We start from the raw sequence: 13,543 nt of genomic DNA, 5'->3' as shown, positions 1-13,543 counted from the left end.
GATGGGAGACAGAAAAGGTCAAGAGATTGAGTGGAGAGAAGAGTCTGGCAGGAAGGTAGCAGAAAAGACAGAACAACAGGGGCAGTGGCCAGAACTCAGGGTAAAGGGGGGGTCAGGGGAGCCAGAGGGTGGGGGGGGGCTGAGTCCTAGGAGATGAGTCAAGACAGTTAGACAGGGTCAAGTTCTGGAGGTGCTTTGTGCTGGCCAGACTTTTATTCTTTAGAGTCTATAGGCAATTGGGAGCCATTACACTTTTTAAGCAAGGTCAAGGTATGGGCAGATTGGCTTCTTAGCTGGGGGTGGGCAGTGGTGCAAGAAGAATGGACAGGGCACGGGAGGTGACAGGAGGCTAACACTGGGTGAGGTTTTGAAGGATGTTCATGGTATATTCCCTGTTGGACAGACCCAGTCTTTCAGCAAATGATCTTGGGATGGGCCTCATTTCCAGGACTGTGTCAGTCCTTCTAAGTTGCCTTCTTCCCTTCACAGTGACAAAGCTACAGGTGAGCAAGTCAAAGAGAACGCTCACACTGGTGGAAAACCGGCCAATTCAGCTGAACTGCTCAGTTAAGTCCCAGACCAGCCAGAACTCACACTTTGCCGTGCTGTGGTATGTTCACAAGCCCTCAGACGCAGATGGCAAGCTCATTCTCAAGACCACGCACAGCTCAGCCTTTGAGTATGGAACCTATGCTGAGGAGGAGGGCCTGAGAGGCCGGCTGCAGTTCGAGAGGCATGCATCCGGGGGCCTGTTCAGCCTCACTGTGCAGAGAGCTGAGGTCAGCGACAGTGGTAGCTACTACTGCCACGTGGAGGAATGGCTGCTGAGCCCCAACTATGCCTGGTACAAGCTGGCCGAGGAGGTTTCAGGGCGCACAGAGGTCACTGTGAAGCAGCCAGGTAAGAATGGGGAGAGTGGCTATCGTGGACATGTTGATTTCCTGTAGAGACCCCAGGGCCTGGGGAGCTCTCTACCACCCCCTTCCACTCCCACCCCCAGCACACACACACACACACACACACACACACACACACACACACACACACACACACACACACACACACACACACAGAGGCTGCCCTGGGTATGGTTGCAGGTACACAGACTGTCAATTCTGGTGCCCTGCAGGCCGTGTACTAGATCTGCTATGGTCCTGCTCCTGATGCTGATGGGATTCAAGAGCATCCTCAACTCTCTCATAGGAGCTTCTTCAATGAGATACTGAGGCCATCAAAGCAGTGGGACCAGGGATAGAAGTCCATATGTGGTCTGATACATTCCGGATGCAAGGACACCATTCCCTTCCTTTCCCTGAGGATGTCCTGTGTTCTGGGATCTGTCTGATCACACAGTGACATGTTCTAACTGTGCCACTGGTGCATAAAGCAGGAAGTCCATCATTGAGTGACTTGTGTGACTGTCACCATGGTCTGGGTTCTGACTGCCTGCCAGGTCACATTCTGATCATCTAAATTACTCAAGGTGCACTCAGACCCACTATGTAAACCAGGCAGGCCTTGACCTTGAAACCTTCTTGCTTCAGCCTCCCAAGTAGCTGTGATCGCAGCCTATGCTGCAGTGTGTCACTGGGAAGGGTCTTCTGAGAGTTGACTGACAGCTGCTGCCAGGCCCACCCGAGCTCTTACTTGCTCTGCCTCTGCCTTCTATCCCATCTTGTCTCCATTAGGATAATGTTACTTTTGCCCCTCTGATCCCTACCTCCCAAGGATGATGTTATTTTTGCCCCTCTGATCCCCACCTCCCAAGATCTCTTCTCTAGTCACCAGTCTTTTTCCTTTCCTCCTTTGGTTTGATGCCAAGAAGGTCTTCGTAGGTCCTAAATATATTGAAGGAGTTTTGCTATCTAAGGCTGCTGTTAAGCTAAGTGAGAAGATACAAAAGGGCCACAAGGATCTCTGTCAACAAGCACAGTGTCATCTCTCCTATAGTGAATATTAGTACAGAAAACTCACAGGATGATGACCACAACAGCTTTTGCTTTTTCAGTTGGTTTTATGGTTTGCATCTCTTTCTTCCTTCCTTCCTTCCTTCCTTTCTTCCTTCCTTCCTTCCTTCCTTCCTTTCTTTCTTTCTTTCTTTCTTTCTTTCTTTCTTTTTGTTTCTTGTCCCTGTCCCCTTTTTCCTGATGAGAAAGCATACATTACTGAATCTTTGAAGGGGACCCACAATGGAAAACATCATAGTCTTGCAACTCAGATATAGTGCCAGCATTAAATCTTATGTGTATTTTGGCCAAACGGTTTAAAAATAGAATCATTTTGATTTTTAGCCTTTTCTTTGCAACAGCAATCTTCTGTGTGGTAGAAAACACTTCAGACAACACTGTAGTGAGGGTGAATGTGTCAGGCTCTCTTTCTCTTTACAAGTCACTCAGGGATGCTGGTCCCAAGGCTCTTTTGTGTGTTTATAGTCATGACTATTAGCATCTTCTGGTACAGAGGTTCATTGGGTCCTTTGTGAAGCTGCAGGGACACTATTGGCAAGAGGGATGGTTCTGACACATCTACCATGTAGGGAAACCTGTTTGTGGCTGTGTGCACCCCCAGCCCATCATAGCATCCTTTCTGTGCTGATGTCTCATTGTCCTCTCTCTGCCATGAAAACAAAGTGATTCGGAGGCCCATTGTCTGTGCATATTAAACTGAGTTTTCCTTGCCAGTTCCTTTATGGTTTTGGCTCTCTGCGTAGTCCTTCTATCATGTGGTCAGACTTAAAAGTTTACTCCTATCACAGGCCTGATGGTGTGGGCCTATAATCCTAGGTTCTCAGACAGCTGAGGTAGGAGGATCCCGAGTTCAAGGCCTATCAGGCTACAGAAGCTCACGGCTGGCATGGACAATGTAGTGAAACCTTGTCTCAAAACACAGTTTTCAAAGGGTTGGTGATTGTCCTACTTACTGTTCTATTGTGGTAAAGAGACACTGTGACCAAGGCAACTTACAAAGGAAAGCATTTAATTGGGAGCTTGTTTACAGTTTCAGAGAGTAAGTTCATGACAATCATGTTAGGGGAGCATGGCAGCAGGCAGACAGGCATGGTGCTGGAGCAGTAGGTGAAAGCTTACATCTGATCCACAAACCCCAGGCAGAGAGAGAGACTGGGAATGGTATAGGGTTTTGAAACCTCAGAGACCACACCCAGTGACACACCTCCTCTAGCAAGGACACCCCTCCTAATCTTTCTCAAATAATCCTACCGACTGGGAACCAAACATTCAAATATATAAGCCTATGGGTGCCATTTCCATTCAAAACACCAGAGTGTTATTTTGGTAGTATAGTACATGCTTAGCATGTATGGAACCCTGGATTCAACTTCAAGTTTACTTCTGCTGGGAGAGGGCTGTCACTCTGCCTTTGCCTGCCCCTTCTCTTGCTAGCTACCTCTTCAGTCAACCACACATTTTGAGGTCTGTGTTGTTAGACTTTTATTGCTCATTTGTCCTCCCCCAAACATCTAAACCCCTTAGGGAAGGGTTCTGAACCAGAGACAGACAATGTTGCTGAACATTGGACTCTCACAGCACCAGGGATTCAATGCATTTAGGGTGCCATGTTTGAGATATATGTATAAGATACTCTCTGTGATCCAAGGGCACCTGTTCAACCACCCTCTCGAGGGTGCTGTGACCTGCTTCCAGTTATGTCTCAGTGTCTTTTTCTCCCTGTTCAGACAGCCGCCTGAAGCTCAGCCAAGCCCAGGGGAACCTGTCTATTCTGGAGACCCGGCAGATACAGCTGGAGTGTGTGGTCCTGAACCGTACCAGCATGGCCTCCCAGCTCATGGTGGAATGGTTTGTATGGAAGCCCAACCATCCAGAGCGGGAAATAGTGGCCCACCTGAGCCGAGATGCTACCTTCCACTATGGTGAACAGGCCGCCAAAAACAACCTGAAGGGGCGGCTGCACCTGGAAAGCCCGTCTTCTGGCGTGTACAGGCTCTTCATCCAGAATGTGGCGGTCCAGGACAGTGGGACCTACAGCTGCCGAGTAGAGGAGTGGCTGCCCAGCCCCAGTGGTGTGTGGTATAAACGGGCTGAGGACACAGCTGGGCAGACAGTCGTCACAGTCATGCGACCTGGTAAGGCCCCTAGCCTTCCTTGTTTCCCTGTTAAAAATATTTTGGATGTTTGTATAGATCCTTATCTCATCACAGTGACCAAAGAAGCAGTTGAAGGAAGGAAGGGTTGGTTTGACAGAGACAGCCTGTCATGGTGGCATGTCATGATGGCAGGAGTATGAGGCAGCTGGTCCATTTCCATCAAGTTAGGAAGCTGAGGAACATGAATGCTGCTGCTTAGCTGGCACTCTCCCTTTTTACCTTTTGTCCACCAGGACCCCAGCCTGGAGGGTGGTGCTGCCCACATTCAGGGTAGGTGGGTCTTCCCTTCTTGGTGATCCTCTCTGGAAATGCCCTCTCAGACATGCTCAAAGGTGTGTCTCCTAAGTGATTCCAGATACAGTCAAGAATAAAGGTTAACTATACGGTCCCAAATAAAATTAGTTTATTTAAGAAATTATTTGTAGGGGCTGGAGAGATGGCTTAGCGGTTAACAGCACTGGTTGCTCTTCCAGAGGACCCAGGTTCAGTTCCCAGCACCCACGTGGCAGCTCACAGCTGTCTGTAACTCCAGATCCAGGGGGAGTCAGCACTCTCACACAAACAATGCACATAAAATAAAAATGAATAAATCCTTTTATTAAAAAAGGAAGAAATTACTTGCATTGAAGCATATGAACATTTATATTGTATATTCGTATTCTAAATTCTCTCAACTTGTTTTTCCTATGAATGGGAAATTGCACATCAGGCTTTCTCCTCAAGTGATTAGATTTCTTAATTAGAACAAAAGCCAGCAGTTAATTATTCTAGGTCATAAGAATATTTTCCTTTTAAAGCATCCATTCAGATTGGAACAGGTGGCTAATACGACAGAAACCTTGAAACAGTAGCTGTGAGTTCAGAAGTTATGCTGGTGGGTTTTCAGTGCAAAAGACTAGACTCTTTAAGCAGAAAGCAGCAAGTACCTCTAGCCTCCACCCTCACTTCTAGTCATTTTATTGGCACTAATGACTTTTCCATGTGGCCTTTTGTTCCTCTTGTCTCTATTGCCATTTCTAAAGTGTGTAAACGCATATAATTACTGGGTGCAATTATTGCTACATTTAACACATAATTAAGGCTAAGATGTGCAGAGTCCCCATGCCTCCTGCAGCATCATAGTGACACTGAACCTTATCAGAGCAAAGAGTCAACCATCCCTTAAGGACATGGCACGGAATTGAACTTGCAACATGTCTGTCAGTGCGAACGCCTAGCCTCGTATCTTCTGGGCATTTTGATGTTCACTCTCATGATCCTTGTACCATTGCCAGTTCTTCTCCTTGTGTCACATCTAATTTGGGCTGATGTTGGAGAGTCACAGCTGTGTTGTGCCCCATTCTGTCTCAGGAGAGGGGCATTGACTGACCTCACCTGTGTTGGTCTATGCTGGAGGAGAAATCCTCTCTGAGTTTCTGTTTTTTATGTACATAGTTTTGCTGCTGCTGCTGCTGCTGCTGCTGTTTGAAACCTTGCCTGGAGGCTGGTACTTGTCTTTCCCTGGAAGTAAAGCATAGAGAATGGCAGCTGAACACACTTCCCCCAACTCCCACCCATTTGGCAGATCACTGGGGAAGCCCCCTGTGGAGTGGGAGGAGACAGACATTTATGGAGAACCAGCTAGATCCCTGCCCATTAGATTGATGTTTAGTCTTTGTAAAACCCCAGTGGTAGATTTCTCTAACAAGGGAAATGAAGCCAGAAGGAAATTTCAGCACAGCTGATGAGAGCAGACAGAGTGGACACAAGTTTCCGTCCTGCCACATGAGTGATCCCAGTGTGGTCCCTGAGCCTGAGAGGTACACGGCTAGATCCCCCTCCACCTTCCCTCCTTCCTCCCCTCTCTCTCCCTTGCTTGTTTATGCATTTATTCAACTAACTTCCTTATGGAAGTGGTGAGACAAGGTCTCACTATGTAGCCCTGGCTGTCCTGGAATTCTTAGACCAGGCTAGCCTTGAATTTATAGAAATCTGCCTGCCTTTGCCTCCCAAGTGCAGGGATTAAAGATGTGGGCCACCATGCCCTACAAGAAAAATTTGTAATTTTATTTTCTGTGTATGAGTATTTTGTCTGTGTGTGTGTGTGTGTGTGTGTGTGTGTGTGTGAGAGAGAGAGAGAGAGAGAGAGAGAGAGAGAGAGAGAGAGAGAGAGAGAGAGAGAGAGAGAGAGAACTACATGTGTGCCTGGTACCCGCAGAGGTCAGCAGAAGGTATTGGATTTCCTGGAACTGTAGTTAAGGATGGCTGTAGGCCACCATGTATCTCCTGGAAATTGGGTCCCAGTCCTCCGCAAGAGCATCAAGTGTTCTTAACTATGGAGCCATCTCTCCAGCACCCCCCCTGCTTCTCCTGCAAACCCATGGCGTTTGCTTATTGGCATGAGTTCTGGGCAGCTTGAACTCAGGTCTGTGTGGCAAGCCCTTTCACCCTCTGAGCCACCTTCCTGGCCTGTCTTGCTTGTTTTGGGTAAATGAACCACCCTTTTCTCCCTTCTCTGTCCCTTGTCCCTCCCCAGATGCTGCCCTGCAGGTGGACACAGTAGTCCCCAATGCCACAGTGACTGAGAAGGCAGCCTTTCAACTAGACTGCAGCATTCTGTCTCGGTCAAGTCAGGACTCCCGCTTTGCTGTGGCCTGGTATTCTCTCAGGACTAAAGATGGAGGAAAAAGAGGCAGTCTTGGCATTGAAGAACAAGAGGAGGAGGAGGTATCGGAAGAGGAGGACAGTGAAGACGAAACAGAGAGGATAGCCCTGCTGAGCGTGGGTCCTGATGCTGTCTTTGGTCCTGAAGGCAGCCCTTGGGAGGGCAGGCTGCGTTTCCAGAGGCTCTCGCCCCTGTTGTACCGGCTCACGGTGCTTGAGGCAAGTCCCCATGACACAGGCAACTACTCCTGCCATGTGGAGGAGTGGCTGCCCAGCCCACAGAAGGAATGGTACCGGCTAACAGAGGAGGAGTCGGCCCCCATCGGCATCCGGGTTCTGGACACAAGTGAGTTTCTCCAGTTACAGAAGAGGCGTGTCACTGTTGTCCCTGCAGTGCCTAGAAAATAAATTTAGAGTGTAGTTGTGGGCTAATAGCACTTTTCCTAACTGCGGTGGGCATTTACTAGTAGGGTTTGAGATGTGGTAGAATTTGACACCCTCAGTTACCCATGGGGGAAAACAAACAAACAAGAAAAAACAGGGCTAGGAATTAGTGATGAGACACCATGTGGCTTTCATGATCAACTGACCTCTACCCGAGTCTGTCTCATTGTGCGAGTGTCTTGCTTGGCGTTTCTTTGTTACACATTAGAATGCCAAATCTGTCTGCAGTGACTTAGCAAGTGTTTCCAGGTTCACAGGCGGGAGCAAAGAAATAAAGCCTGCCAATCATGCCTTCCCTCATTTTTCTGGGCTACGTTTATTTTGGAGGCTGACTTAGGGGTGGCGTGGTCAATTTTGCCTGGTCACTGGGACTAGCTTAGGACAGAGCTGGGAGCGTTTGGAGACACAACAGCAGCCCGTTGCCTCAGAATGGCTCTGAACAGTTTCCTTTCTGTGAGAGCCTGGCTTCATTCTCTTCCATGTCCACCCTATGCAGCCAGACATTAACACTGGCAATGGCCCACAATGGTATGTGAGTTCATAGTGTTAAGCAAGTGTCTTTTCTAGTACAACTGTTCCCTGAAACAAGCAGGAAGGGAATGTGCTAGATTCCCCAAGATAGAAGTCTACAGTAGAACTAGGCACAGAAGACACAATACTCTTTTTACCATGAAAGAGGGTAAGAATGAATGCGAGTCAGCTTCTCTATCACCCTAGACACTGTCAAGTTCACGGTCAACAAGGTCAACTTTAGTGCATGGCTTTCCCAGCAGATGTAAGGGATCTCAGTGGAAATGGAGGCACTGCATCATTTGAACATAAGACGCATGAATACTTGGGGTGTTGTGAGGAAAATAAGAGGGGAAAAGCCTCCCAGTTTGGTGGCTAGGAGAATGTCTGGGGTTGCATCATCAGGGCAGGCCCATGTAGTCCAGGCTCTACCCTCATGGTTCCTTGTTGCCTTTCAGGTTCTACCCTGCAGTCGCTCATCTGCTCCAACGATGCACTCTTCTACTTCGTCTTCTTCTACCCTTTCCCCATCTTTGGCATCCTCATCATTACCATTCTGCTGGTGCGTTTCAAAAGCCGGAACTCCAGCAAGAACTCAGAGGGGAAGAATGGGGTGCCCCTGTTGTGGATCAAGGAGCCGCACCTCAACTATTCTCCAACTTGCCTGGAGCCCCCTGTGCTCAGCATCCATCCTGGAGCCATAGACTAAGGAGGGTGACCCCCAGCAGATGGTGCCCATGGCAGGGTCGGGTCAGAGGAGCCTCATTGCTTCGCGCTCTGTGATTAGACAGGTGACAGCACCCGAACTCTGCAGTTTCTCTGCAGGAACCAGTCAGACCTGGAACGTGTTGGAAGATCCAGTCACGGAGATGACTGCCTCCAGGCAGCAGTCCTGGTTAGCTGCTTGTAGCCAGGTGTTGTGATCCCAACGTCCTAGGTTTCTAGTTTTTGGTTTTGGTAATGTAGTGCGTAGCTCCAGGTGCCGCATCTACTCACCAGTCTGTGTAGTGTTTTCAGATCGGTGCTACGGGGTTTCCTGTTCTGTGTAATGTACTCTTTTAAGCCCCTTTGGTCCTCTCCATGTGGATCTCATAATGTTGTGGAAGAGTTTCTCTCACAACTGAAAAGCAACAGGAAGACGACTTTATAGTAACAAGAAATCTCTTCCAAGACATTTTTTTTTTTTTGTACATTTGAAAATGCCACCCATGGATCAAAATACACCCAAACTTTTTTTTTCTTTTTTTTTTTTTACTTTCTTAGCAAGACTTGAAAAATATGTGTAGCGTGGGCCCAATTTGTATCTTATCTTTTCCCTCAGCTGGAGTTGTTGGAGCCACTTTATAGTCAAGATGAAAGCATTGAATTTTGCTTCAAAGAACTGCACATGTGCAGAAGAAATCCTGCGGAACCTGGTTAGGATTAGATGGTGTCCAGCCAACCAGTCTGCTGGGGAGGTGAAAGGAGATCCTGTCCTTGCCAAAAGGAAAGAAAGAGAGAAAGAAAGAAGCAAGGCAATCTGGAGGATGGGTGGAGGGCTCCAGACAGTGCCCAGTGTCTGAGATTTGCCCTTAGCATAAGTATGTTTGTAGTGGCCAAAGCAGTGACTGGGGGAGGCGGGTGAGAAGCTGCCTATTGGCTTGACCGATGCCCCTGAGCAGGTAGCTTTCATCTGCAGGTGCTTTGCCAAATCTTAAAGGGGACGTGTCCAGTGACCCTGGAAGGGGCTTCCCTGAGTGGAGCACTGTGGCAAAATGCCCACTGTGCGTGGCCCCATGGAGGGTGCTGAGCTCTCATACTGAGCTTGGGAGGAGTGGATGCGGCCAGGGGAGGGGCTGTCTCTAGAGCCTGATGTTGGAGAGGCTGGAGGAATTCTTACCTCTCTCTGTCTTCCTTCCAGGAGATAATGAGGTCTTTCTTACAATCATTACTCCCCCCCCCCCATCTCACTGCTGTGGGATATTGTCCTAGGAGAGGACCAGGTGCAGCCCTTTGTGACCCTTGCTGTCCCCTAGTCTCAACAGACAAGGTAGCACAGGTGTTGAGTCAGGGGTTGTCCCTTCCCTTTGTTGGAGAGAGAGAGAAAGAGGGAGAGAGAGAAAGAGAGGGGGGAGTGTGTGTGTGTGTGTGTGTGTGTGTGTGTGTGTGTGTGTTTAGGTTGTCTGGTTGTACTGGTGGCTTTTAATTTTCAGCCAACAGTTCCAAAATCAACTGCTTCCACTCAGTTAGGTCAGATGTTTAGCTGCCCTAGAGCTTCATCAATTACAAATCCTTCCCTTTTGCCTTTTGCTCACTCTGAAGATCTTGTGAAGACTGCCCTCTGCCCCCATCCTCACCAGCCATACCTTCCCCTGGGAATTTGCAACCGGAATCCCAAGATAGAGCCCCTTGGAAAAAGGCACCCAAGATTGTGGAAGTAAATCTAACAAGAACAAACAGACAACACAGAGGCTGTTCCAGTGTCTTCCAGGACACTGGGCCATGTGGTTACAGGTCCTTTCAAGGGGTCCACTGGGTGTAAGCTGAGTGCAGGGTGGCAGAGGGGGTGGAGGGGAGGGGAGGCAAGACAAACTTTCCTGTTCCCTTTTGGTCCTCTAGTTCTCTCTCTGAGAAGTTTTTAGGCACCACCACCTTAATCCCTCGGGTGCCTACCCTGCTGATTCTCATTTATGCTGCATCAACACATCAGAGGGACCAAATTGGCTCAGTCACAAAGAAAGAATGTCTTTTGTTCTGTCCCTTCCTTTCGTGGGTGTGGGCTCTTGGTGGGGCTCTTGGTGGGTAATTGCTGACTCCTGGTTTTTAGGCTGAGTCAACCAGGGAGATTGACTCTGCCTCTGAATGGAAAAACAGAAAATGATGCTGCATGGAAATACGTGAAGCAGTTGCAGGAGTTTGCAAGGAGAAAAGAAACCGAAGTCAGTATTTTAACAACTGCTTTGTGTGTGTATGTTCTGCGGGTCTGGGGGATTCAATCAAAGGTTGAACTCTGGGCTTTCTATGAAAAACAAAAAACAAAAAACAAAAACGAACCCGGGGCCTCTCTCTGGCTAGGTCTATGGACATGTGTTGTTAGATGAATGGTGATGGTGCCCTCCAGTGGCTGGAAGACCTCACTGCACATTGTGTGCTGAGGCTTTGGTCTTCCGAGTTCAGAGAGAAAAGGACTCACAGAGAGAGACTCCTGACACCTATCTGCTCCACTGTGCTAGGCATGTCCCAGGACACTATACGACCACACCCTCTCTCACCAGGGTGTTTCTGTAGCAAGTCTTCATATTCGTTTCAAACAATGGTTTCTCTGCATTCATTGTTGGAGAGATGGGGTGAGAAGACTGTCCGTGCATGAAGTAGAGAACTGTTGGTTTGTTTCATTTTTTTAAAAGGAGAAACTTATTTGTAAGCCGCTGCACTAAGACATTTTATATACACTGCAGAGACCTGGAGTAAATTATGTTGACAATACGCTGTTTACATTTTCTGGAGTCTGACGGTCTCCTGCCCCTCACCTCCAGCTGTGGGACTGTGCACGGTGGGTGGCCTGGAGTTCTGCCCTTGGCACTGATGTTCCAGATTCGAGTTTTACAAGCTGTAGCTTTTCTATGCATGCCCTCACCCAGTCTAAATTATGTTTTTGTACAAATGATAAAAAATCTTTCTCAAGACACTTTTGCCACATGCTGAAATGTATTACAACTCTACACCTACACCATTGACGCTGCCCCAGGAGCTGTGACACATTCAGCCTGGGGCCCTGTTAGGCAGACCAAGAAGCTAACATTGCTATGGGTCATGTGACTGGTTTTTCTTTGGTGGGCAATTTATGGTAAAAAGACAACGATGAAAAGAACCTGCCAGCTCACTGGGGCCTCTGCCGCTGACCCCACTGTCCCTTCTCAAGCCCCGTTAGCATCCACGAATGGAAGTGACCAGCAGGCATTTCTTGGGGAAACACAAGTCTGGGAGCTGGACAGTCCCAGGCAGTGAGACTGAGCACCATCGGGCTGTGAGTGACGACAGAGATGCCAGCTGAGAAGCACTGGTGTAATGTAGGCTCCGGCATTGATCACAATTTGTTGGGTTTTTACAATTCATAGAAGATGCGGTGGAGGAGGGGACAGAAGGCTGAAAGCAGCTCCTCCCATGCTCTCCCCTCTTCATCTCCCCTCCCTCCCACCTCCCATTTTCAGTCGCCCTCCCAAGGCTCAGCCATGTGCTTTCCTCTGCTCTTAGTCCCATTTGCTGCGTTCTTATCACCTTTGCGCAGCTGCTAGCTTGGCCGCGGTTAAAACTGTCACTGCTTATCCCTTAGGTGCCCACAATGGTTCCATGTTGAGTCTTACACATTATTTTTGCTTATGAGGTGAAAACGTGACTATTTCTTAGGTACCCACAAATGGTTCCCCGTTAAGTCTTACACATTATTTTTGCATGATCCCCTCCCCCAAATGCCCTCTTTCTACCAGGAACGGAATTTTAAAAAGGCGACTATTATGGAATAAGATTACCCCTATTAAGCCCTGCGGCTAAATGAACACATGTACCGCCCCATGAGGCAAATGATACAAATGACCACCTGTGTGTTTGGGCTTAGGGGCTGTGTCTTGTCACTGTGTCCCAGATTCCAACACTTTAATTCCAAGTATTTGGCAAAAACTGAAGTCCAGAGCAACAGAGAGTGGCATGCCCCAAAGTGTGGTCCAAGCCTCTTGGGCCTTTTTTTTTTTTTCTTTCTTATCCACTATTTCCCACAGTGACAAGAAGGAAAAACAGGACCACACAATGTCAGTCACAGGATGAACACACATCAAGCAATCCTTTTAGAAAGAGAAGTAGAGACATTTTTCAGCATGTGAAGGGAACTTGTTGGCTCTGCCAAATGCATTATGGGTATCCTGAACCACGTTTGATTTCTGAAGTCGGCTAGGCAGAGCCCGTTGGCATATCTAGAGATTCTCAATGAAAACAGCCTTTCTCCTAATAAAAGGGCTGGCACTGGCCTCTGGTCAGAGTGCAATCAAGGAAGGTCTAACAAGTCCACCCTCACCCAGTACGTGGAGACCATGACCCAAGGCACTTCCCCAGCCCTAGATGATGGGGCTGTCTGTTCTGAAGCTTGCCTCTGCCTATACTGACAGCCACTGAAGCTCAGTCCCAAAGCCCCATTCATTTCAGACCTGTGTGGCAGGGCAAAGGGGAGGCTTTGGACTTGGCCCCTCACTGTGTCTTAGGCAAGCCATTTATCTTCTCCAAGCCAGTTTTCTTGAAATAAAGATAGGATCAGAAATCCTGTGAAAACCAGCCAGGTGATATGCTTATCCTACACACACACACACATACACACACACACACACACACACACACACACACCCCACACTCATCGTTCTTCCCCAGCTCCAAGACAGACTTCTGACAGCTGGCTGGCATATGAAGTCTGACCTCTCCTGCCTTCCCAGGTGGGACATTCTGACTGTCAAGGGTGGGGGAGAGAATTTATTTCCTCCCTTTCTGGGCCACACCTTGCACCTGCCTGGTTCCCAGGATCTACAGGTGATATAAAGTAGGTTTCATAGGGTGGGGCTTCAGTCCCAGGAGTTCACTGACAGAAAGACCTTTAAGATTTTATGGCTAGTTTGAGACATGGTTCCCTGAATCCCTGTGTGACTGGGCCCCCACCTGAGGGTAAAGGAGATGATAGCGAGAAGCATGTCACAATTGGTGACATGCTTTGGTGTCTGTTTGGACAGTAGAGAGTCCTACTTACAGGACAAGTGTTCTCTCACTCCTTCAGCTACATAGGATTGGGCTTGTTGCTTCTCTTTG

General features: G+C 48.3%; 1 protein-coding gene across 1 annotated transcript in view; it reads left to right on the top strand.

Moving 5' to 3' along the window:
* The window catches only part of Igsf3 (immunoglobulin superfamily member 3), a 36,886-nt gene extending 28,457 nt beyond the window's left edge, over positions 1-8,429 (top strand). The window contains exons 8-11 of the mRNA XM_035451309.1: positions 490-900; positions 3,695-4,102; positions 6,639-7,112; positions 8,179-8,429. Of these exons, the coding sequence (XP_035307200.1) occupies positions 490-900; positions 3,695-4,102; positions 6,639-7,112; positions 8,179-8,429 (1,544 nt within the window). The remainder of the gene's footprint in view (positions 1-489; positions 901-3,694; positions 4,103-6,638; positions 7,113-8,178) is intronic.
* The last annotated feature ends 5,114 nt before the right edge of the window (positions 8,430-13,543 follow it).

This window comes from Cricetulus griseus, assembly GCF_003668045.3.
Source record: "Cricetulus griseus strain 17A/GY chromosome 1 unlocalized genomic scaffold, alternate assembly CriGri-PICRH-1.0 chr1_0, whole genome shotgun sequence".
Classification (NCBI taxonomy): Eukaryota; Metazoa; Chordata; class Mammalia; order Rodentia; family Cricetidae; genus Cricetulus; species Cricetulus griseus.
This window is presented reverse-complemented; position numbering and strand designations above follow the sequence as displayed.